This window comes from Ascidiella aspersa, chromosome 5, assembly GCF_963924565.1.
Source record: "Ascidiella aspersa chromosome 5, kaAscAspe10.2, whole genome shotgun sequence".
NCBI lineage: Eukaryota > Metazoa > Chordata > Ascidiacea > Phlebobranchia > Ascidiidae > Ascidiella > Ascidiella aspersa.
Genome location: NC_139451.1, coordinates 5,432,750 through 5,457,875, shown reverse-complemented (window position 1 = coordinate 5,457,875; position 25,126 = coordinate 5,432,750). Strand labels below are relative to the sequence as shown.

Here is a 25,126-nt window from a genome sequence, read left to right as displayed (position 1 = left end):
GATTATGGACATTTAGGACTTATTCTAATTTAAACGGTATTACGACTGGTAAGTTCTATTTTGGCATTTTCGCGAACTGTGTTTTATTGCGACGTAGTGGTTGTTCTTAGTTCAGTCTCATGACTGCGGAGTCCTAACCAGCCTACCACGAATTTCATTGCTTGAAAAAGTGTGCACATCACACGATAGTACGTCAGCGATCGCGATTGCAACGTGACTGTACCTCTGCAATTACGTCAAGATGCAAAGGTGATAATTAGATTACCGCCGCATATTTAGCAGAAAGGAAATATGCTTAAAACCAAGGGTCGTCTTTTCGTGACCCCGATTGCGTTAATGCGTTAACTCAGGTCACTGACCCGCAATAACCTTTTGCTATTCTCAACGGTATGCTTCGACGTAATTGCCTTTGTACAGTCAATGCAGGCATTGGTTTTGTCCAAACTGATTTAGGCCCTGTGATTGATTTTAGTGAACACTATTAACCATTTACTGTTTTTCGTGCAGTTTTGCCATTAACAAATATCCCCGCTATATATTTTTAAGTCGCTTTTGTAGAAGTCATTTTGAAATTCCAAGTCAAGTAATTTGTAAAATAACAAAATATTATAGTTAAGTATTTTTGAATAAAATACAAGTCCCGGCAAAATATTACTTAATGCCCAGTCAATTCATTTGTAAAATCACTATTCTACAGTGTTGTAAACAAGCCATTTTGAAATTGCTTAAGTCCCAGTCAAGTCATTTGTAACATAGCTTAAGTCATTTAGTCAAGTATTTTTGAGTATAATACAAGTCCCAGTTAAGTCGGTTTTAGAGCAAGCCAATTCCAATTAAAGTCCTTGTCGTAAAAATAAAATGCTTAACTTTTAAATTGGAGAACTCGTACCATTATATAAGGCTATAAGCAATGAGTAAATTAAAAAAAACGCAACATTAAGTAAATCGTGTTACGTGCAAAAATTAAGACAGACAAGCTAATTTTACAAAAAAAATGCTTTTTTATGCAAAAGACTCAAGACAGTCAAGTCATTTGAAAACAATCAGGTCATTGGATTAAGTCACTGCCACACTGACATTGTACAACGACAACATTCAGAAAATCACCCTTTACGTAATTTTTAAACTACTATTCTTTTGAATGCATTTAATAAATGTTGAACATACCTTTGCATAGCCAAACAACCCTAGTTATCCTAGACCTATAGATAGTTACCCACACGCATATCATTTATCCGCAATATAAGTGGGATGGCACATTTAAAAAAGTTTAACAAACCTTGTTACGATTTTTTGGCTGCAAAGACCTATATTGATCTACAGCTAAAGTTGGTATTGTGACTATAACTTTTTTTAAATGACTTTTCCCACCGATTTTTCTGCAAACGTTTCGTTTCCAAACGTGGTTGTTACCCATAGATCTAACTATGTCACGTACTGTTTTCTCTACAACTCAAACTTAGATAAAACGTTGTTACCAGGTATAGCAAATTATTTCCAAAAACAAAAAAAGACGAATAAAGGGTAAAACAGGTGTTTCGCTTAATTTAGATACATTTTCATTGAATTGAACCCAACGACTTATTACGTTAAATTTATAATATTTTGCGATAACTAACTTTTATCCCTTCGCACAAATAAAGAACTTTGCCATACAGTACATTGTACCCATAGACCCCGCCATATAAAAGGTATTTTTACGACACTTTTCGGAAAAAGTTGCTATAACTTTGCAATATTTGCAATATAAAAGGTTTATTTTTACCCCCAAAGCGATAATTGTTGCTCTAATTCACATTTTTCAAAAATTGCTTCATCATACATTTTTACTTGTATACCGTATAGTCCAGTGGTTTTTAACCTAGGGGTCGCGACCCCCGGGTGGGTCGTTTGCCTTTTCTCTGGGGGTCGCGAAGACGACAATTAAACCAATCACTATTTCAGGAATGTCAATTAATTACCATTGAAAAACATCTGTAATGATATTAGTGAATGTTGTTAACAGTTAAGTTCAAACCGTGAAATAAAAGTTGGATGTTAAAACAGTGAGGAGCCAGCAAGCAAGTTGCGAAATAAACTACTACTTTAACAGTGATAGGCTTGCTATTCAGTTCTCGCTATCAATCATAGGTAGCCTACGGCCGTGCATTTTTTTAACCTTTTTTGAAACAGTCAACACTTTTCAGTTTACTGAAGAACTTGTACACACCAGTCCTCGCATTTTGTCAAACAACCAAGTGAAAACTCTAATCTGTAATTCTTGCAATTATTTATATTGCGCTATGTTTATCCTCAGATTCAATAAAGACAGAAATCACACACTAAGCAAGTTTTTACTGTCCTGGAAAATAACTATTAACTGTTTTGTCACGAACTAGTTATTGCATAACAAGGATTATTATCACGAAGAATGTTTGCGTATGATGCCACAAGTAGAGCCAGTTCTAAGATGTGCTCTGGCAACAACAGCGCCACGCATAGACAAACATAATTCTCGCCAAGATGCAACACCAGTCATCTCACTGATGCTGGTGATGAATTTAATAAATGAGTATTTTTTTCAACAGAGTGGTATTATAATTCAAGTTATTTGGAATTATATTTTTGTCCTATTGCCTTTTGAGCATACACAAATGTATATCATATTCCCGAATCAAATTTTGGAAGGTGGTCGTTAGTTACATTGGGTTGTTAAAATGGGTCGCGGTATGAAATAGGTTGAAAACCACTGCCGTACACCTTGCAATATAAAAGGACGTCAAACAGGTTGCTAAATTTGTTGCTATAATTAACTTTTTTCGGCGCGCCCAAAAGCTCAAATCACGTCATTGGCGAAACTGTCGGATGCAGCGACGAATTTGAGAACTGATGCGAAATCGGCGACCTTTTTCCTGTCCTAGCCCGGCAAAGCGAGCGGGGTTCTGGCTCGGGGGGCGATAAATCAACGACGGCGCTTTTAGTTTTTGTGTACGCCGCAATGGGGGAAGTTGTATGTTGAGTGGCACACGGGTGCCAGTTTCCTGTGTTGGGTTTCTAATTGGGTGCGGTCGCTTTGCTAATATTCGGGCGTTAGTTTGGCCGCATTAGGGTTAGAATATCTAAGCGAAGGGTGCCGCTGTGGTTTAAACTGTTAAGTGAAATTCACGCAAAGAAAGAGAAAGCATTAACGGAAATGGATTGACTTTGGAATTTCAGGAAGGTTGCCTTAGTTTAGAAATTCGAGTTAGTTGTTTGATTGAAAAAAATTAGGCTTTAAAAGCTGTCGGCGGTGCTGTTTTATTTTAGTTAGGTAGATGTTCTGAGTCTCTGCAAAAAAAATGACCTTGAACGTGTACCGAAACTATATTTTAGGAAAATTAGTCAATATAGAAATGTAGCTTAGAAGCAGTGTTGTTAAGCAATTAGTTGCTAAGGTTTAGTGGTTTTAAAATATTTTTGTGAACTTTTATTCGAAAAATAAAATACTTTATCCATAGTAATTGTTTAGTTTTGCAGCAATACAGCAGTAAAAGTAGACCAAAAGAGTAAAAGTAGACCAAAGTAAATAGAAACCTACTCCAAGTAAATGTAGAAGACGTAATATTTTTGAATAAGTTAATGTTTTACGCTATATTGGCTGTTGATGTTATAGTTAGATCTGGTATAAATAACCAAGCCAATACAGAAGTAGGTAGCATTCTGTGAACGTTTCGAATAAGTCTTAAAATAATGGCGTGAGGTTGTAGTTATAGACGTAGTAAGAATGTCAAAGCCCATACAAAGTATAGGTAGCATTTTGTGGACAATTTGTATAGTTTCCAGATGTTGAAAATTAATAAAAATATAACTGTGAAATTAAACCTAAAGCGAAGAAATTTTGTTTAGCTATTTAGTTTAAATTCAGCAATTAGCAATTTCTAAATTGATGTACATTATGTTAAATTTAAAACTAGAAGTTGCAGTTAAACGTACTAGAAATATCAAAGCCAATACAGAAGTAGCTAGCATTTTGTTACAGTTTCTCATATTTTTTATCCATTTTTAACATTCCTTTTTGTATATGCCAAAACAGCAAATAAAAAAATATTGTTTCGTTTCGTAGAGTTTTTTGTTATTGCTTCTATATTCCCGTTAGCGGTTTGTGGCACACGAAAGCGCATAGGCTCGTTGAGAGTTAAATTGAAACCCTTTTTGCCGTTGTTTTCCCGAGAGAATTCGAGATGGTGATATTGCGAGGATTAATCTGTATTCTTGTTCTGGGATTTGCCCACCACGCCTTAGCTGGAAGGACATCGAGTAAGTAAAAGTCGACTTCGTTATTCAAGTATTTAATGGAGCTCTTGCAGACTTGGACAACTAGATAAGTCTAGTTTTCTTATTCAATGAGTTGCGGCTAGTTCTAATCTAATCTAATTGAATTTTAATGAATTTCGTATATATATATATGTATATATATAATGAAAAATATATAATAAAACAGTTCAACACCAATATTTCATAAAAAATATAAAAAATAACTTAGACTAAAGAAAAACTCCTTAATTTTTGAGTATAATGACACGGGTAAATAAATTACAAATTATACAAAGTTGCCTATACCTAACACGTATTGTTGCGCAACACGCGTGGAGTGTTGCGAAATACCTCGATGCTCTAAGCAACGCCGAAACCTAGCCTGCAATAAAAGGGCGGGGCTACGGAACTGCAACTATTCAGATAATCCTGATGGCAATAATATGCGCGTTAACCTTAATGTTAAACGAACTCGTGAAATCCAGTCGGGTTGAATTTTCTCCCTCAAACACGATTTCAATCTAATGCGCAATGTTGATTTAAATAACTTATCATGTCATAAGTATCTCGATTCGTCTTCATTAAGATGATGTCGATTTACTGGACCTATTCGGCCTTGAGAGTAATTTTCAAGGTACACTGCAGAACCGCAAATAGTACAGCTAAATTTTAACCTACTTCAAAAACTAAATTAATTAAATTACGCCATTGCACTTTTGTAAGTTTTCAGGCCTGCACATTGCCTAATTAGCAACAGTTTTGTTATAGACCAAAATAAAATAAATATTTTCCCCCTTTTTGAGAACGCAAAAGGATTTTAAATCCTAAACGTTGGAATTAGAAATCTACGTTTTTATATAAAAATATACATGAAGAAATGTTTATTTTGTGTCAGTTATTTTTATGAAGATAGTTGGATTACAAAGGCAATCCTTAAATGTGAAATCTTCGAATTGCCAAAAATAAAAATAAAATAACAATCTCGACTTAACCGCATGCAATTTTGCCTCTGGTAATTTAGCAAAATAGGAACACACAATAAGACCTACAAAGCAACAATGTCTAAAACGGAATAATCTATAATACCGTAGTATTAAGACAAGTGACATAATAAAGCCAAACATGGATTGTGGGGTAACGGGCGGAGTTAGTGGTGGGCAATAGGTGGGGTTTTTAACTGGGTCAGGGTTCAGAATATTGGGAGAGTTAGTGATGAAGTTAGGGGTGGGTGCAAGGTTTGGGGGGAAAGGTCGTTTGGGCTTTATTGTGGCCATTTAAGTCTTATTTCGATTTAGAAGTTATTACGACTATTGGCTATTAGTCCTATTTTGGTCCTTATTATCAACTGTGTTTTATTGTTCCAATATCGGTCTTATGGCTGAAGTCTAACAAAGCTTTTATTCTGTGATAACTTTGTCTTTCAGGAGTTAGTGGTGGGCAATAGGTGGGTTTTAAACTGGGTTAGGGTTCAGAATATTGGGAGAGTTAGTGATGAAGTTAGGGGTCGGTGCAGGGTTTGGTGGAAAGGTCGTTTAGGCTTTATTGTGGCCATTTAAGCCTTATTTCGATTTAGAAGTTATTACGACTATTGGGTATTAGTCTTATGGCTGGAGTCTAACAAAGTTTTTATTTTGTGATAACTTTATCTTTCAGCTTGCTTGGTCCGTCATTTTCTTCCAAACTCCACAACATGTGTGACCTGGCAGACCCTTGTCTTCCCCAACATTACGCAAGCCGACAAGTTCATCAAAGGATTCAAGGCTTCATACCACGGTACGTTGTTAAATTATAGCAAAATTCCGAGCAGCATAGAACTACTCGTAAAAATCTTCAATGCCTTCGTATGTCTTCGCCAGGCTATGAATATACACGAAAGGTTTTTATGTTTTGTTAATGTTCTGAAGTAATGACTTCCAACTTTCTATTCATTCTGTGCTGTTCATCTGAATGTCCGAATAAATTGATATTAAATTTGAAAGCCTATCTTGGAATATTTAAACATTCCGGGCAGCAGAGAACTAATTTAAAAAATCTTTAACATCTTTGTATGTTACCGCCAGACTACAAACAAATATAAACGAAACTTTTTTATGTTTTTAAATGATGATTCCTTGTATACTTTTGAGTTATTTGCCTGAACGTCCGAATATCATGAAATTAAAAGTTTAAAAGCTTAAGTTAAAATACTGCTTTTTTATATTTATTACAGGTTTATACACTGTCAATCATTTTACGGTTATCAAGCCTTTAACAAAATCAAACTAATGGAAATTAGCCCGCTTTCCATTTATGAACTACCTTACTTAAACTATAGAACATTTTTCCTTGAATTTTACTCAATGATTACAACCTTTTGTAAAGCGTTTGCACCATATTTTTTTCTCATGAACAGTGTTTCTCAACCTTCCCAAATGTACAAGTATACCAGCGAAGCCTTGGCGACCTAATTCTCTTAGCTAAACTTTTCCTAAGCGAACAAAGAAAATAGCAATAGTAAGTTCGAGTTTAACTGATATAATCGATGTCCGTGATGCCTCTGCGATTCTGAAATTTTGGAGAAATCTCGCTCAGAACCAATCTAAACAGATCTAACCAAGTGAACTAATGCACTCGGCGACCAAAGGAATCAAACAGCGACCCAGTTTGGGGTCGCGACCCATGGGCTGAGAAACACTGTTTTAGAAGGAGATCAAGCTTTGCTTGTAATTGTAATAACAGTCTTTAGAACAAAGTATTCAATTTTAACATTGCTTTTAGAGCATAATGATTGAGGTTGTAGTAAAACTTAGTAATATTGTTAGAGCCCGTAAGTATAGGCATCATTTTGTGAACGTTTAAAGTAATTCTTAAGATAATTGCTGGAGGTTGTAGTAAAACTTATTAAGAATATTAAAGCCCGTATAGATATCATTTTGTGGTATAGTTATCATTTTGTGAAGTATAGGCATCATTTTGTGAACGTTTTAAATATCTCTTTATTCACATTCAACATCAGGATAGTGACTAAATTGTGACAATGTTGAAAATGAATAAAGAGGTATTCGCATCGTTCAACATTCTACCTTCTTCTGTATGGGTTTTGATATTCTCACTACATTGCTTTCGTTTCGTCAAACAGTTGACGGTATTTGCAACACGACGAAGTATAATCCTTGCGGCGGAGGGTCAAAGTGCAAAGTTCCCGAACCCGACAACAAGTTCGTAGTGGAATGCGAATGTCCCAAGGGCTACGACTCGATGGCTAACTTCAGCTACGGAATCGTACTGGAGGGAAAAACCTACTGCAAGGGTAAGTGATATATAAGGGTCACAGTTCTTCACTGTTGTTAATAAACACATATGTGAGTGTAACTTTCATTGAATGATATGTAACTGTATATCCCCTACAATGTTGAGTTACTTGTACCCGTATTGTATGGACTTAACCGTTGACTTAAATCAAGTGCACTTAAGTCACTGTTTTTAAATGGCTTGACTTAAGTTTTTTTTAAATGACTTGGCTTGTACTAACAGATTGAGCAAGCATTGGCGTATGGTTGTTTCTCGACTCGCTCCTCTCTGAGCCTGTATAGCTCAGTTGGTAGAGCGACGCTCCCGGCTTGACCGGAGGTAGTGAGTTAGAACCTCACTGCATACTAATTGTTTCCTACCCTGCCTTATTTACATCATTGATCGGCAGATTCGCATAATCTGCGATGGTTTTCGGTGTACTAATAATACGAAATTGTTGGTTAAAATGCAGCTTCACAGGGACTAGATCTAGCTCTTCTGAAGTTGTTGTTTAATCAATGATAACGACTTGCATATTATAGCACACCGTAGATATTTGACAGACTAACCGAATCAGTCCATTAATTAAAGATTGCAAGCCAGGCTAGAAAAACAACAAGCCTGCGTTGAGGTTCGAACTCACGACCTCCGGTTGACCAGGTTTGCATGAATATCCTTAATAGATTAACTGATCCGGTTAGTCTATCAAAGATTACTTTGTAAAGCTATATTAATCGACGAAATTGACATTTCGTTGATCACAAACGTTTTGAGAACCTCATGCTATAAACCTCATGCTATAATCAGTGTAAAACATCCAGGTAAAAATTAAAGCGACAGCACACAGATTTTTTCGAACACCTTTAAACCGATCTATAAATCTCCTTTTTTCCCTGTTTGTTTTTTCATCACCCCTTTTACACTGATGATGGCATGAGTTATTGCCGAAGATTTTGTAAACAACGAAAATCAATTTTATCGACTATCATGCTTTAAATTTTTTAGGGGAAATTCGTGAATTGTACGGTTCCTCAAACTCAAAGTACAGCTTCCCTATTTTTTGCGGTCATTCTTTGTTGGTTTTATCTCTTTGAACTTGTAAACTATATTCATTTGCCAAACAATTTCGAGTCCAAGTAAAGTTATTTGCAAAACACCAGTCAAGTCGCTGTCCGAGTCAATATCAAAGCAAGTCAAAGTTAAAGTCAAGTCATTTTCATCCAAATAAAATGTTAAACTATTTATATTGTGATATGTCCATTGTTTTCCAAAGCCCAACCTTAAAACAGCTACTGTTGTAATTATGACAGATTTGGTGACATTTTACTACAAAGTTGAACAAATAAATCATAAGACGTTTTTTGTTCGCGATCACCTGATGCTCGAAATTTTTCAACTCATTTGTTCTTGTTTAGATGTCAACGAATGCAAGAAACCTAAAGACCCGTGCGGAAAGCACTCGACGCAATGCATTAACACCAACGGGTCCTACGAATGCGTTTGCAAGAAGGGATACGAACCGAACCCAATGAACAAGACATGCCATGGTAAGATACGTAAAATTTTACGCGTTTAAAGATCCGTTTGCGCTACAGCTGCACTGAGCTGACATGGGCGTAAAAATCGCTCCAAAACGTAACGTTATTCTATAGCTGCACTGGGCTTGAGTTTAGCAAAGCGTTAAAAACGCTCCAAAGTGTATTTTTTTTCAGCTGCACGGGTCTTGAGTTTAAAAAAAGAGTGAAAAGCTCGAAATAATGGAATTTAAATGCAAATTACGCTTTGCTCAGCTCAGTGCAGCTGTAGTGTAAACGGGCCGATCACTGTGAGACGCATGCCTTACGAAGCTACATTTCTTACCACGTGATGACGTAATATGATCATGACGTCACACATAGACTTTTCCAGAATTTGCCCGGATAGAATGTTTGAACGCATTCAAAGCGATTGTTTACTTTGTCCTGGTCGTTTGTGACGTCATAGTGGTACACCACGACTAACAATTGTCTTCCAAAGTATAGAGGGGTGTTTCGTGTGCCCTTTTAGGTATGTGGATTAGTTTTGGGGCTCCACGAAGCCTTATTGAAACCTTACGCAAATCGAAACCTACTCTTTAGACTAGAGCCTATTGGCTGGAGGTTGTAGCAAGACGTAGTAAGAAAAGCAAAGGCCATACAGAAGTAGGTATCATTATGAACGTTTCGAATAACTCTTTATTTAGTTTTAAAAACAAGGTATTCGAAACGTTTAAAATGCTACTATTTCCGTATTGGTTTTCATGTTAATTTTACACCAAACTACAAAACCTCCAGCCATTATTCTCCGATATTAAAACACTATTCATTGAAAAAAACACAAGACTTGTGCATATTAGTCCAAAGGCAATTCGAAACTGCCTTTGCACTTTGTTGAAAATGTATTAATGTTTATTCGAAACGTTCAAAATCCAACCTCGACCCTACTTCTGTATAGGCTTTGATTTTCTTACTACGTCTAACTACAACCTTCAGTCAATATCTTAAGAGTTATATGGAACGTTGAAAATGCTAACTAATTCTGTATAGGCTTTGATATTCTTACTACGAAACCTACACTCCTTGATATTCGTTCTCAGCCCATATAATCATGTGTATTTGGTGGAGTTTTTTGATCGCTGCTCAAACATTTCTGTTCTTTAGACATCAACGAATGTGCGCGGAACAAGACGATTTGCGGCCACAGCACCCTGAGTTGTACCAACAAGCCTGGCAGTTACGACTGCAAGTGTAAGAAAGGTCACGAGTATGATGGCGTAAAGAAGCTTTGCAAAGGTGAGAGAATATCTACAGTATTTGGATACGGTGTATTCACGATTTTTTTAATATCCATCAGAAGTATAAGTCAACAACTTGTATACCTGAACTTCAAGTTAATACCTTGTATATACCTGGACGTCTTTTTAGTTTAGGACAGTGTTGTAATGACTTACTTCACTTTTTTCAAATGGCTTTGCCTAGTTCAAGTCTTTTGGTTGAAATGACTTTTATATCGTTCGGGAAAATGACTTCACTTGACCTGCATTTTAGGCAAATATCTTGGGTGGATATAAATTGTTTTCATTAAGGATGTTTTTTTTTGTGTAAAAAAAACTTTTAAACATAAAATAGTTGGCATGCTATATTTTGCGTAGATGTTTCTTTTCGTGGATATACTACTCATAATCGGTCGAGTTTACGAATTTTACAGGCACTTTTAACTTGTTATTTATTCAAAAAGCCTTGGATTAAAGTTACTTTACAAATGACTTGACTGAGATTTGGCAGTGTTGTAAATTACCCAATTTGGCAGTGTTTGTAAATTACCCAATTTTTAAGATGTTTTTCAATTAAACACTTAACAATACTCATTTGCCTAAAATGGCGTAAGCCCAAGTGAAGTGATTCGTCCAAATGACTTAAGTTAAGTCGAGTCACTTTACACAAAACACCACTTAAATAATTTAAAAAACAGTGACTAAAGTGCACTTAACTCAATTCATTGTCATTCACTTAACACTTAAGTCATAATAAGGGTTCCTAGAGCCGAACATATTCAAGTCTATACCTTTTTTATTGGAAAAAATTGCTCGATTACATGCTTTAAGTACAGGTACCTTGAATTTGGTTTAAATCACTCGGAAATATTATTCAAAGTAAGTAACTTAAAGACTACTTAACTTATTCGATCCAATAAGTATCATAGCAAGTATTGCAACCCTACTTGTCGACAAATACATAATGAATAATCCGTGCTTAAGTTTTAACCGGCTGTTTTAGGGGATTTCCCGGAAGACAACCGAATGCTTAGGTTATTCAAGGTCGTTTCTCTCGACAAAACTTGTTTTTGATTGATGACTTAATAAAAACTTTTGGCCAATATTTTGTCATATGTCGCGTTTTTTGTATTTTTAGTTGAGATATTGCTCATACACAGACAAGTATACCAACTTTAATACTTAACTTAAAATAATGTTTATTTTATTAGACTTAGAAGTTGCTACTTAAACAATCCTTTTTCAGAAAGATAAAATACTAAAACTAGGGCGCTTTGCATTGATAAACTACCTAACTTATACTTCTTCCATCCTAAAATTTGCTCAATTGTTACAACTTTGTTTTTACGGCTAACATTCACCTAAAAAGAAATATAAATGAAAAAAGGGTTACCAATTGAATGAAAAATAGAGTAATTATGTTATAAGTTGGTTGCTCTAACCCAGAGTTTCTTAACCTTTTATACATGGGGGCGCACCTAGATACGTATGAAAACGTGGCGGCGCACCTTACGAGCGAAGCGAGCGCGAAGTTTTTTAGGTTTACCGATATTTCTCTTGAATTGCCTTCATTTTTTATTATATGGGTTTTATAGTTCCATATCTTTAAAGGGACTTCCAGCCTTTGAGACTAAAAACGTTATTTTGTTTTATTCCGATTAATTTACTTATTTTGATATGTTTTTTACTATTGCTCGTGGCGCACCTAGCAGCCTTCCATGGCGCACCGGTTGAGAAACCCTGCTCTAACCAATAGAAAGTTAGGATACGTGAACGGATTCAAAGAAAAATTATCGCCATATTAAGTACCTTACCCGATTAAAAAATAAGCAAATAAGGTAATTAATATTAAGGTAAAGTTCTGACTGGGAGTTTAAATTGCATTTTATTGCCATGTTGTTTTACTGTTTGCCCGAATTTTTAGATATCAACGAATGCTTGCACAACAAGACGGTTTGCGGTCCTGAAACAAAGAACTGTACCAACTACCCCGGTTCGTACAATTGCACCTGCAAGAAGGGATACATGTTCCAAGACGACATCAAGAAATGCGTTGGTAGGTTAAACAACACACACAAAAAAGTTACCCCGGCAGTGAATAGGGATGTCCAATAATATCAGATCGGAGCCGATACTCGATCCAATCGGTCCTTGTCCGATACTAGGGTGGTATCGGTACCGATCCGATACTAGATTAATATAGGTATTTTAGCCATGTTTAATTTATCGCAAATAGTAGGTGAACAACTAATTGGAGTTAATATTTCTTTATTAAAATATTTTTTCTAAGAAAATATTTCCAGATTTAGATTTAACAAATACTGCCCGAATTAAAGATGGGTCACTAAATGTTAGGTTCCATATATTAGTAATTTTTGTTATGTATCTTGCTCCACTTTATTTTGTTTTGTGTTTTTTTATTTTTGTTTTGTTGGTGGTAAAGTTTGAAGGGTTTTTAATTCAATGCGGTATCTGATAATTTGATTTCGCTTTAAAACAAACTTAAAGTAAAATGTCGGATGTCACATTTTTACATATTCAAAATAAAGTCAATTCCAAGTCAATTCAAAAAAATTAAACGTTGAACTATTACATTTAGTAAATTAGTCCGATTATATTATGAACTAAACTAGAAAATAACAAAAAACCCAACATATTGCCAGCAAATCGTATTTTTGGTCTAATAACCTGAAATATATTTCAACGTTTTAATTAAGTCTATTATCGCATTTTAAGGTATCGGATTAAAATGTCAAATATCGGAAATCCCTAGCAGTGAATGTCATTTATATGCTCAGGTAAAAAAACATAATTATTCCCGATCATTCTAAAGAACAATTTTGCTTTTATTTAAAGTCATAGTCGGTATTTTGGTCATTGTTAACTTGTCTTTCTGTTTTTTTATTTCGTTTCGATAGTTTGCTGATTTGCGATAACTCAAGATATATTCAAATAGTTCAATGTTGTCCCACAGTTATATTTGGGATTTGATAGTTATTCTGCATCCTAATGTTCATATCGTATTGCGTCACTAAAGGCATTGTTTTATTTAGAACTTCCACACAATCGTCCTACTTTGTTATTTCGTCTATACGTCCTACCAGTATTTCTTTTCCCAATTCTGTTTTGCATCATTCAAAATCTGTGCTCTATGTTATGTTCAGACTTCGATGAGTGCATCGCCAACAAAACGATTTGTGGTGTCGGAACTAAGAAGTGCAAGAACATCCCGGATTCTTACGAGTGCACTTGCAAAGACGGTTACAAGTACGACGCGGCGACCAAAGTGTGCAACGGCAAGTCAAGTTCTATTGGGTTAAAATAGTAATCGTAATATGGACAATTTTAAAACATAGAAAATAGGAGAAAGAGCGAGGCTATTGCCTTGTCAAAATGTCAAATTCTGCTAAAACATTTTCGCTTGAAATTGCTTAAAATTCCGGCCAACTAGTTTGGGGTGGTTTAAACCGGTTGCTCAATCAAAATTGGTTACATTCCCGTGTAAAATGGAAAATTAAAAAAATAGTACGTCGAATGCCCTCGGAAAACCTCATCGAAATCAGTCAGTGTAATAAGGTTCAGGGCTGCGGAGTCGGTAACTAAAATAAGGTGAATATGCAGAAATCCACAGGGGTTTCATATAACTCATCCACCCACAAAACGTGATTGACAACGTCAGAATCGGGACTCGGGTAGTTTTACGTATAGTTTTACCGACTCCGTCGAGTCCCGAGTCCGACCCCAGCAAAACAAACCGACTCCGTCGAGTTCCGAGCCCGACTCCAGCAAAACAAACCGACTCCGTCGAGTTCCGAGTCCGACTTCAGCAAAACAAACCGACTACGTCGAGTCCCGAGTCCGACTCAGTAGCCCTCGTGATTATAATTGGTTTGTAAGCCATGTTCCATTTCGTTTTTCATTGCTTGACTGCATAATATATTATTAATTTTTTTTTTGGCTCAATTGCAAGTTCTTTGCCCTGATGAAGATTATTTGAATAAGTCACAAAAACGTTGGCACATTTAGTAAAAAAATTTATGTCGGATAAACAATTTTGTAAATCTTTTAACGCATGTATTTTATTTCTCAACACGAACATGACACTAGGCTTAGCAACCTATTGGTCGTGACCCCAAATTATGTCGCCGTTTAATGTATTTTATGTTGGATTTATTAATATTTGTTGTGAGAAAAAATTCTTTAAAGTTTGAGAATATTGAAAACAATACAAATATATCGCTTATATTAATTACGTTCGCACTGATTAATACTAATTTCTTATGCTTTGTTCGCTTACAAAAGTTCAGTGAAGGAAATTAGGTCGCCACAGCTTTGCTTTTGTTTTTTCGTTTTAGTTTTTGGTAAGAGGCGAAAAAATTGTTAAACACTGAACTAGACTAATGGTTTCCAACCTATGGGTCGCGACCACATGTGGGGTCGTCCAAACCTTTTCTGGGGCCGCCATTACTCACCAATTCACGCAGTTTTCTTGATTTTCTATCCCTCGTGATTTATGCAAGTATATTAAAAATGTCAAAACAAATAAAAAAAAAAAAGGTTGCCTTGCATTGTTAAATTTTAATCCACGTGTAAATTTAAACTTTTTATTCGGGTATTTATGTGTAGACACAATGCTATCGACTTGTGTGTAATTTGAGCATAGTCAATCGTTCGCGTTATATGATTCAAGCATTACTTCTCTAAAAACAAAGCGGGGTCGCAGTCAACGATTACAGTTTATTTAAACTGGAGTTAGGTAATAAATAGGTCGGCGACCACTGCACTAGACAATACTAAAGAGACCGCTTACACGAAGTTCATTGAAGAGAATTAGGTTGCCATATTTTCGATGTTGTTCTTACGTTTTATTTTTTGAGTAGCGGCAAAAAAAGGTTGAGAGACACTGAACACGACTATACATAGAGAGCTTAAGATTAAAAACAAACTGTTTATGTCGACTTTCGTGCTCACAGAAATTGACGAATGCAAGGGCCGTCGTAAGGACGCATGCGGCAATCACACAAAGAAATGCATCGACCTTATAAACGACTACAACTGTACTTGCAAGAAGAACTACGTGCTCGAGATGCCCCAGAAGCAGTGCGAACGTGAGTATGGTTAATTTCGAAAACCAAAAAACTAGTCAAACGACCTTGTGCCTGACCTTGGTGAGTTGCACAACGTTTCGTGTTGCCTCTGCTACGCGCACAACGGTTCGTGTTTATATGAGTGCCATTTTAAAAACAACTTGGGTTAAAAAAAGATCTAAACAACTTTATTAAAACACGGAACATTGAAACGACTGGTCTTGCACAATTTGTAAAAAATTCATGTCCCAACTCCGTTTTATTTCCTTTTTAATATGAGCAACAAAAGTTAACTAGAAAACAAAACAATAAATATAATGATTCAGAAAAAAAATAAGATGTTTCTTTCAAGTTTCCATTTACTCTTTTTTCGTGAGTTATATAGTACGACAACTTTATGTATGTGATTATTTATGTGAGATTTCAAAAAGGTGTCCACAAGATTTATGTAAAACATCTGCCGCGGAACTTAACAGACGCCTTACGCATGTTGATTAGGTTTAAGCAATAATGTTTTACCAGCAGTATGTTATGCATAGCTGGGCGTCGTCCTTTGTAAGTGACGTCATCCCTATGAACAAAATGCGTCAAATTAACCAACAATATCCAACAAACTAACATCCAGCCACAAAACCAAAACAGTGGGATGGTGTTTTGTTGCATAATTCGCTGGCTGCCTCGTCAGTCACGCGACAAACTTCCTAATGCCAAATTCAAGTGGGATGCCACACCCAAACTTTTGTGGGTAAACTAAGCACAGGCATATCTATGGGCTCAAACAAGCGAAATTAAAACCGATCTAGCGTTTCAGGTTGGACAACATTAGGACAAAGAGTGTGAGACAACAGGGTTGTAGACAAGTCATTACTCAAGCCCCGGTTAAGTCTTGCGCGAAATAACTTAAGTACAAAGCATCAATTGCCAAAGTCAACGCCAAGTGAAGTCATTATTAGAGCAAGTCATCTCCAAGTCTATTCCTTGTTTAAAATGAAACGGTAAATCAATTGGTAAATGTAGTCGTAATATCAAAGCCTAATAAAAGTAGGGGACATTTTGAACGTTTCTCATATCTCTTTATTCATTTTCAACCTTAACGAAATTGTTAATTATGTGCAATCACTTAACTAAAATATAACGACAACGCAACATATAGCAAGAAAAGTAGGCTAAAATACGTGCAAAAATTAAAAAAAACAAGTTTTTGATGTGAAATTTAATGGATGCCACACCCAAAAGCACCTGTTCAGTCGCTACACCCTGGCGACACCTAAGATAAAGACGGTTCTTGCATAGAGCCATTTTATGCATTGTCAAAATGTATAGGGTTTGTCGTTTATGTACTAAATCAATACCGATTTGGTAATGGAAGGTCGTGTTAGTGTTGAAAACCTTAAACGAAGTAATTCTCACTCTTAATAATTACGTAACGTGATAATCGCTTAACAACAAATAGTATATACCTCAAAAAATGATGCAGGTTCGTATTTTGGTAAAATTATGAATACATTTTTTAAGTTTTATACACATTTAATAACTTTCCTAAAATTTTGTCCTAAAAAAAAACACAAACAGAAACTATGTAGAATAAAATCCATAAAATCATACGAAAAACAATATTTTTTTTTGAAAACTGCCGAAATAGATTCCAGCTTTATTTTTAATCAGAATTGCTTTTTTTGGTCACGAAATAATTGTTTTATAATGTTGTAATTGAATAAAGAGATATTCGCAATGTTATCAAAATGCTCCCTACAGTTCTGTTATGAGTTTGGTTTTCATTCTACGTCTAACTACAACCACCAGCCATTATTTTAAGATATATTCGAAACGTTCACAAAATGCTACCTACTTCTGTATGGGCTTGAAATTGATTTTATACATACGTAAGTAACACACAACTACAACCTCCAGCCAATATCATAGGATTTATTCAAAACGTTCACCAAATGTTATTAACTTCTGAATGGGCGTTGATATTCATTGCACGTCTAACTACAACCTTCAACCATTATTTTAAGATTAATTCGAAACGTTCACAAAATGTTATCAACTTCTGTACAACCTCCAGCTATTATGTTCCAAAGGTTTTCTGTATTCAATCTTTTGATTTTAGGATTCAAGCCTTGCAAGGGAGTGAAATGCCACGATCACAGTCACTGCGTAAACGTGAGCAACGTTGGAACATGCGTGTGCGATAAGGGATACGAGGGTAACGCAACACATTGCAAAGGTAAGTAGAAACGTATTGCCTTCAGTATTTATCGTGTGTATAATACGATATTGTATAGAATAGATACCCTGCCAAAAACGTACATTAATCTAAAACCGACGTATAATTGCTTAAGTATCTCAATAAGGATTATGATATTCTGACAAGTTACGTAGAAACGTAATGCTTTCAGTACTTATCGTATGTGCAATACGATATTATAGCTAGCTAATATTGGTATGACTTTGCCGCCATGTACGTACATTAATCTAAGCCAGAGTTTGATTGCTAAATTATCTCGTAGCAAACGTTATGCTTTCAGTATTTACCGTTTTAGTACGATGTTGTAGCTAATTAATATTGGCATATGCTGTCGTTTGTCAGAAACGTACATCACTCTAAGATTGTAGTTTGATTGCTTAAGTACTGGTATCTCAATAGGGAATACGATACTGCAAACGTAAGTAACACACAAACGTAATGCTTTTAGTGTGTGTATTAAAATATTGCAACAAAATTGTTGGGCATTATTGTGATAAAAAAGCATCATCATATAGAAACCTTGTTAAATTAGAACGTTTCAACTTAAACCTCCCCAAACTGCCTTTTTCGCGTACCGTTAAGATTTAGATTTACCCAGAAAGACACAAAGGAAACAAAATGTATCTTGTCACTTGTTATAGATGTCAACGAATGCAAGAACGTCACCCACCACCCTTGCCATCCAAACGCGACCTGTCAGAACGAACCTGGATCGTACACTTGCACCTGCAAGAAAGGCTTCACTGGGGATGGTGCGACATGTACAGGTAAGCTAGGGTTTAAGCCAGGGTTTCTTAACTGTTCATTTACTCCACGGAGGGCTAGTTCATTTAGCACGGCGGCACTAACTTGCATTACTGTTAAACAATTATTTAACCCACCGTTGTTCAGCTTAATTAGTGGTCGTAAAATACTTTTTTTATCAATTCCTTCACAAAATTTTTTAAATGCCTATATTTAAACTTTCTGAGTAAAATATATTTGGCTAGAGTACATAAGGCAAATATTGACGCGGGTATCACTGTATGAAATTTTACTAAACTAAATTGTACTGCTGGCTTTATACAAACCTTTGAGTAAATAATCTGAATAATTTACACAAATACACACGTTTTCTAAGCAATTCCAATAAAAATAATAAAGCCATAATATTCGATAAAATCGACATTTCGTTGCTCACAACGTTTCGGCAAAAACTTATGCCATGATCAGTGTAAAAAAACAATTGAAGATAAAAGCGATAAAAAACAAACTTTACTGCGTCCTACAGTATTTGATTGCACCTGTTGACGAGTATACCCTTATTGAACATATCCCGGACCAATTTGGTCAGATCATTTTATGAAATCTTCCTCCGAATAATGATATTCATTAAAGTCTCGTGCTACTGACAGATATTGATGAGTGTGCTACCGGGATAGCCAAGTGCTCACCTCACGCTTACTGCAACAACACAGAGGGAGGTTACAACTGCACATGCAAAAAGGGATTCACGGGAGACGGGATTGATTGCAAAGGTAAGATATAACTGTAAAGTCAAACAAAAGAAGGGTGTCAGATTTTAGTGCAGTGGTTTTTAAGTTTTGTGTTTTGGGGTACGTGAATTCAAAGGTAATTGCTAACTGTAGAGCAGGGGTTCTGACACTTTTTATGCGGTCTCAAAATTTTGTTTGAGGGGGTGGCATAGACTAGTTTTGGCATACATTTTTTTGCTGACGTCATACAGTACATTTATATAAAATAGAACAACATTTTCATTCGATTAATTTAAATTAAGATATACTGACGAAGCCTTTGTCGGCAAACTATGTATAGTTATTTTAACATCTATAAAATGTGTCTGACCTTTTTTCGGTGTGAAGCTAAGTGCTAACTGTAGAACAGGGGTTCTGAAACGTTTTATTTTATGGCGACTCATAATTTTTTTTTGGGGGGGGAGGGGGGGGGGGGGTGGCATAGACCAGTTTCGGCATACAATTTTCAGAGCTGACACCATACAGTACTTTAATATAATAAATAGACCTAAGAATTGTGCTATATTCGGTGCAATAGTGTGAAGCTAAAATGAAGTCTGAACACATTTAAGGCAAACGCGTATACAAAGGTTAGTTATAACTGTACAGCCAAAAAACCCCGGGGAATTTTAGGATGACAATTTTGAATAAAATCACAAATTATAACTCATTCGAATTAAGACTAATGATGTTAACAGTATAGCTTTAGTAAGGAGAGATGTGGATGTGAATTTAGTCGAATGTAGATATACTGACAATGCCTTTGCCGGTGAAATATGTATATATATCTTTTAACACCTATAAAGTGTGCCTGACCTGAATTACTAGCTTTGTTGGACAATTCTGCTGTAACTTTAACCATAAAATCAAATCGTTTTTGTAAAGCTAAACCAAAAGTTTACAAATTCGGTGAAATTGTATTATACTGTAGGTTTCATCTTTACGTTTAGTAGTCAAACGTCCTTAAATGGCTTTTCGTCGGATTGATTAAATCGGGAAACGGACGTTTCGCTCGTCGTTGTAGGAAGTTGTGTAAATCGCGATCGTCGAACGAATCGGTTCTAACGTTAGAAAAGGGCGTGGGTTTTGCAAGCAAACTGTTATGGTTAAACTTCTCTGTACATGGTACAAAGGTTGCTGCTAACAGTTGTTTAGATTTCAGGCTCCAATGATACCGCATTGTACAAAACCAATAAACACATTAGTATTAGATTTACAAATTTTGTAGTCACCAAACATAAACTTGTTTGTCTGATTAACTTATTTTTAAAATATTATGTAAGTTACGTTATCTTTGATGTAAGTCGTGGTTGCTTAAACTGGGGTCCGTGTACTAGTTTTAAGGGTCCATAAAAATTAATTTTAATCTTATCGTATTATTCGAAAAAACTGAATAATCTAATGAAAAAAACAATTTTAACTGAAGTTATTTGACAAAATTACTTAAGTTCAATCCGGTCATTTGTTCAAAAGACTCAATTTAAGTTAATTCATTCTCGTCAAAAGACTGAAGTCAAGTCAAGTCATTTAAAAACAGTGACTTCAGTGCACGTAATTCAAGTCCTTGGCCGAAGTCATAACAACACTGTTATTTTGTGCTAACATATACAGCGACCCCATTTATTTATTGATCCATTTTTATTTTTAGATATCAACGAATGCCCGAAGGTGAAGTGTCCAGGTGTTGGAGTTTGCCACAATTATCCAGGAAGCTATTCGTGCAAATGTCCCAAGGGAATGGAGGGAGACCCGGAGGTTAAATGCACTGGTGAGCATACAATACATTGTGAACTAGTTATTCACCAGGCTAGCAAAGTATTTACATCTATTTTTAAAAAAATCTTTAAAATTAGGCACAACTCGGAAAAATTAAATCTAACACTAACACCAGCAACAATTAGATCACTTTTGGAATGTTCCCGCTTATTGTTACTGAAGTCTACATTTCAACAGTGTTTATGTTTGGCAGTGGTCAGGCCGATCTACAAACTTCTTCATTTTTAACTAGCTATTACAAACTTCTGCATTGTCATTTACTTATATTACTTACTATACAATCTTCTTCATTTTCAAATACTTGTGAGGTACCTCAACTTAAAATGGGACGTTATGGCGAGCTGATTGTTTTACGTGGACCGTCACACTGCTCAGCACACACTGCTTTGTCAAATACTTATTATAAACTTACAGTTTTGTAAACAAGTCACTTTGAAATTACTTAAGTCCCACTCAAGTCATTTGTCCAAAAGACTTAATTCGCGTAATTCGCGCATTCTGCCGAAAATACTTCAGTCAAAATCAGGGACTTCATTACACTTAAATAAGTGAGTGTACTACTTCATTAAAACAATGAGAACTTCTGCATTGTGAACCATTACTCATCTACCGTGTTGTAACTTTGCTGTTGCTACCAGCAGGCATAGTATTTACCGAATAGAAGTTTCTCCAGTACTTGTTTGTTTTGTCCGCCGAAAAAATGCGCATTTTTAACTCATCGCAAAATGACTTTGAGTCCCAATTATTTTAGCTTTCTTTCGTAAAAATTCCTTTGTTTTTCACGGGTTTTGTTCACCTTTCAGATATAAATGAATGCTCCAACCACACTTTGAATAAGTGCTCGAAGAACGCAACCTGCTACGATTACCCAGGAGGTTACTACTGCAAGTGCAACTGGCCCGACTTCGCAGGGAACGGAACATACTGCGTCGGTAGGAACTGCTTTTAATACAATAGTGTTACAAGGTTCATGTATGGTGTGTAGCCAGATGAACTAGTTCCTAGGATTTTTATTTAGGTTGTAACCAAGAAACGACAAGATTTATAAGGGACAGCGAACCTGTAAATTCACTTTATGATTTACTTGAATTACGGTTCTTAGCTTGTAGAAACTAAATGCTGAAATATTGCGGTCTTACTTAAGTTAACGCTTGTAAATTGCGTTATTAATCTAGCCTTAATATACCGTACTTGTTGGTGTCAGTCATTGTGATTCCCTTTCGGAAATATAATAATTTGCATATTAAGCTTCCGTTCGATATTATTTTATGAGAGTAAACAGGCGTTTAACACTAGAATTCACAGTATTCTAAATAAATATTATTAACGTTAAAAGTAATCAAAAAAGAGTTTCAAATTGGAAGACGTTAAATCCAAAACGGGCAAATTGAAAAAAAGAACTAAGACAACGTTATCATGTCCACTTTGCTGATAAGAACTCTACTGCTGTGTCAGTGAAAACAGTTTTTCTTAATGTGGAAGAAAATATAGTTGCAACGCTTAGTTCGTCGTTATTGTTTTAATCTTATGGGAGTAAGGGATGTCCGATAATATCGGATCGGAGCCGACACGCGATGCCAAGTAGTAGTATCGGTACTCGTCCGATTATATCAGATCGGAGTCGATACCCAACTTTAAGTGGTAGTATCGGCATCGTACGATACTAGAGTGGTATTGTTGCCAATCTGATATAAAATAATATAGGAATTTCGGCAGTGATTTTTAGCGATCGAATGCAGCGCTTCTAAGAAGGTAATTGCATAGTTCAGATGTTTTATTACGAACCGTGCCAGGTTTTAATTTCGTTTGCACTCATTTTTATGTATTTTGATTTATACAGCTTGAAATCGAAGTGTTTAAAAGAAACAACACAAAGTTTGAGACTTTCAATATATGTTTCTGCTCTTTATTGCAGGCACGGTTGGAAACAGCAACAACACCGAAGGCCAGAAACTGTACAACGTACAGGAATGCCAGTGTGACGGCGCGTCTAGTCTTCAACCAACCAGCTTTCTCGCGGCAGCCTTAGTTGCAATTATAACCGCCTTGATGACTGCCAACCTTTCATAAGGAAACACGACAATTTAGATAGGATTCGAGTAAAATTACTCGAAATTTGCGCCAAATACTGCGCAGAATTTTCAAAAAAATAAACACCTTGACCAATTGCTTAAACAGCATCAGAGTTGGATCAATTGTAATTGATGTAATTCATTACAGTTTTTTGTGTAATTAAGGCATTTTCATTTTGTGTAATTCTAATTGTAATTGTAATTATTTTTTGCTAAAATTTTGGCTCAATACATTGATATTGAGAAAATTAAAGTTTCAATGCCAAAAAGTTGTTATTGATGTAATTAATTAAAGTGTTTCATCTAATTGTAATGTATTTGAAACATTTAAGGGGGTAATTGTAATTGTAATTGAACTGAATTAATGTAATTGGTCCAACTCTGAACAGCATTAGCCAAAATTTACTCCCAAAGTTGTTTTTTTCGGATTAAATCGCTTAAACTCGTAGGCCAAATTTAAATTCTACATTAAGAATAGTTTGTCGGCTATTTGGGATTTTTTTTCAAAATTTATGCTAATTTTCAGAAGCTACTAACAGGTGTCGATGTTGCTATATTCTCTCTTTTCGTTCAGTTTGAATTTCGAGTTCATAAGATTGCTAGTTTCTTTTTTGTTGCGTGCCTTTATTCTTTTTCCTTTAGATTTCTATTGTAGAAAGGTCCTTTCTTGTATTTTAATTTGTAGATACAGTGTGTTATTTTGTCTAATATGCCATACCTAAAAATGCGGTCACATTTAGCTAATTTACTGCCTTTATTAAAAATCTTACCTAAAAAATCTACAAAAGTTAGAACGTTTTTAACTAGCTTTTCGGGAGCTCATCAAAATCGTTATTTCGTTTCTGCATAAAACTGATTTTAATATCGCTTAACGGCAAATGTTAAAGAATATAGCATGTTACGAATGGTTAAAACTTTGTGCAATAGTTGTGCATTCAAAGACAAAATCAGTACACTTTTTTCCGTGGATTAAATTGTTTCAACAAAACTTAAAAAAACAACATTCGTTTATCTTTCCTAATACTTGAAATGACATTCTACTTTTTGTTGAATCGATTGCTTATCAAGCAAAACATCCTGTGTTTTTCTTTCTGCCTCAAATTAAGCTTAACATCTATCAGTATCTCCTTGGCAATTTTATTTGACCTTGGGTATTCTACTTTTGCTGTTAGTTCAAATATTTTGATGTGTGATGAAGATATTGCCTGCAATACGTCATTCAAACGTAATGCCAACGAGGTAACATCAACTGTGCTAATGATTAAGTGTGTCGTATATTTTAATCAATTTAACAGATCTTATTCTTATTGATGTCATCAAAACACAATTTTTTCAACTACATAAAAATCAAAAAAATACCAACAAGTTTAACAATTTAATGACTTTCGAAAATCTATGCAAGCAACATAGAGACTTTTTTATTTCATGATTGGAATTTCACTTGAGAAATATTTGCACATGATTGTTAATTACTATCGACTTTGCTTTTAAATTCTGGTAAGCCTTTTCGAAGGCATTGTGTGTTGCATTTAAGAAAAACGAATTGTCTCGATGTCGATTTTATTTGTACATAGCATCTACAACGTGTTTAAACCAGCTAATAAACGTTTCAGGCTGATCTCAATGTTGAAAATACAGCTTTATTCAGCGTTAATTATATCAGTCAATGACTTAAGTTATTTGAGCTTATGTCTGTCTAACAAATGACTTCTTTCCAAAGACATTCTTAAAAATAACAATAAACTGGCTATATATCTTTGCTATAATCTTTTCTAACATTTTTATAAAGTTTCTAACCTTAACACGAGCATTGCTAGGCCATTCTGCAGTTTTGTCTGACGGATAATCACATTAAAGTTTTTTATTTAGCTTGTAAATCAGATTGCTCGATACATCTTACGGTTTCGTTGTTTGCTAATCGCAATATCGTGCAGAAATTGACGATATACAGTGTTGTACTGACTTAAGTCAATGAGAACTGAACTTACCAATTTTAAATGACTTGACTTGACACATAAGTGTTACAGCGAGAAACGTTATTTAATTTCTATGCTGATGACGTCACAATGTTACCGTTTCTCTCTTCTAGTTTC

General features: G+C 35.3%; 1 protein-coding gene across 1 annotated transcript; it reads left to right on the top strand.

Moving 5' to 3' along the window:
• The first annotated feature begins 4,088 nt into the window (after positions 1–4,088).
• On the top strand, positions 4,089–24,651 carry LOC146141585 (uncharacterized). Its single transcript, XM_083390195.1, has 14 exons — positions 4,089–4,275; positions 5,926–6,045; positions 7,391–7,561; positions 8,958–9,089; positions 10,221–10,352; positions 12,258–12,389; positions 13,498–13,629; positions 15,307–15,441; positions 17,534–17,650; positions 18,313–18,438; positions 19,066–19,188; positions 20,834–20,953; positions 21,765–21,893; positions 22,877–24,651. Exons 1-14 carry the CDS (start codon positions 4,200–4,202, stop codon positions 23,029–23,031), a joined length of 1,800 nt encoding a protein of 599 aa, XP_083246321.1. The 5' UTR covers positions 4,089–4,199; the 3' UTR covers positions 23,032–24,651.
• The last annotated feature ends 475 nt before the right edge of the window (positions 24,652–25,126 follow it).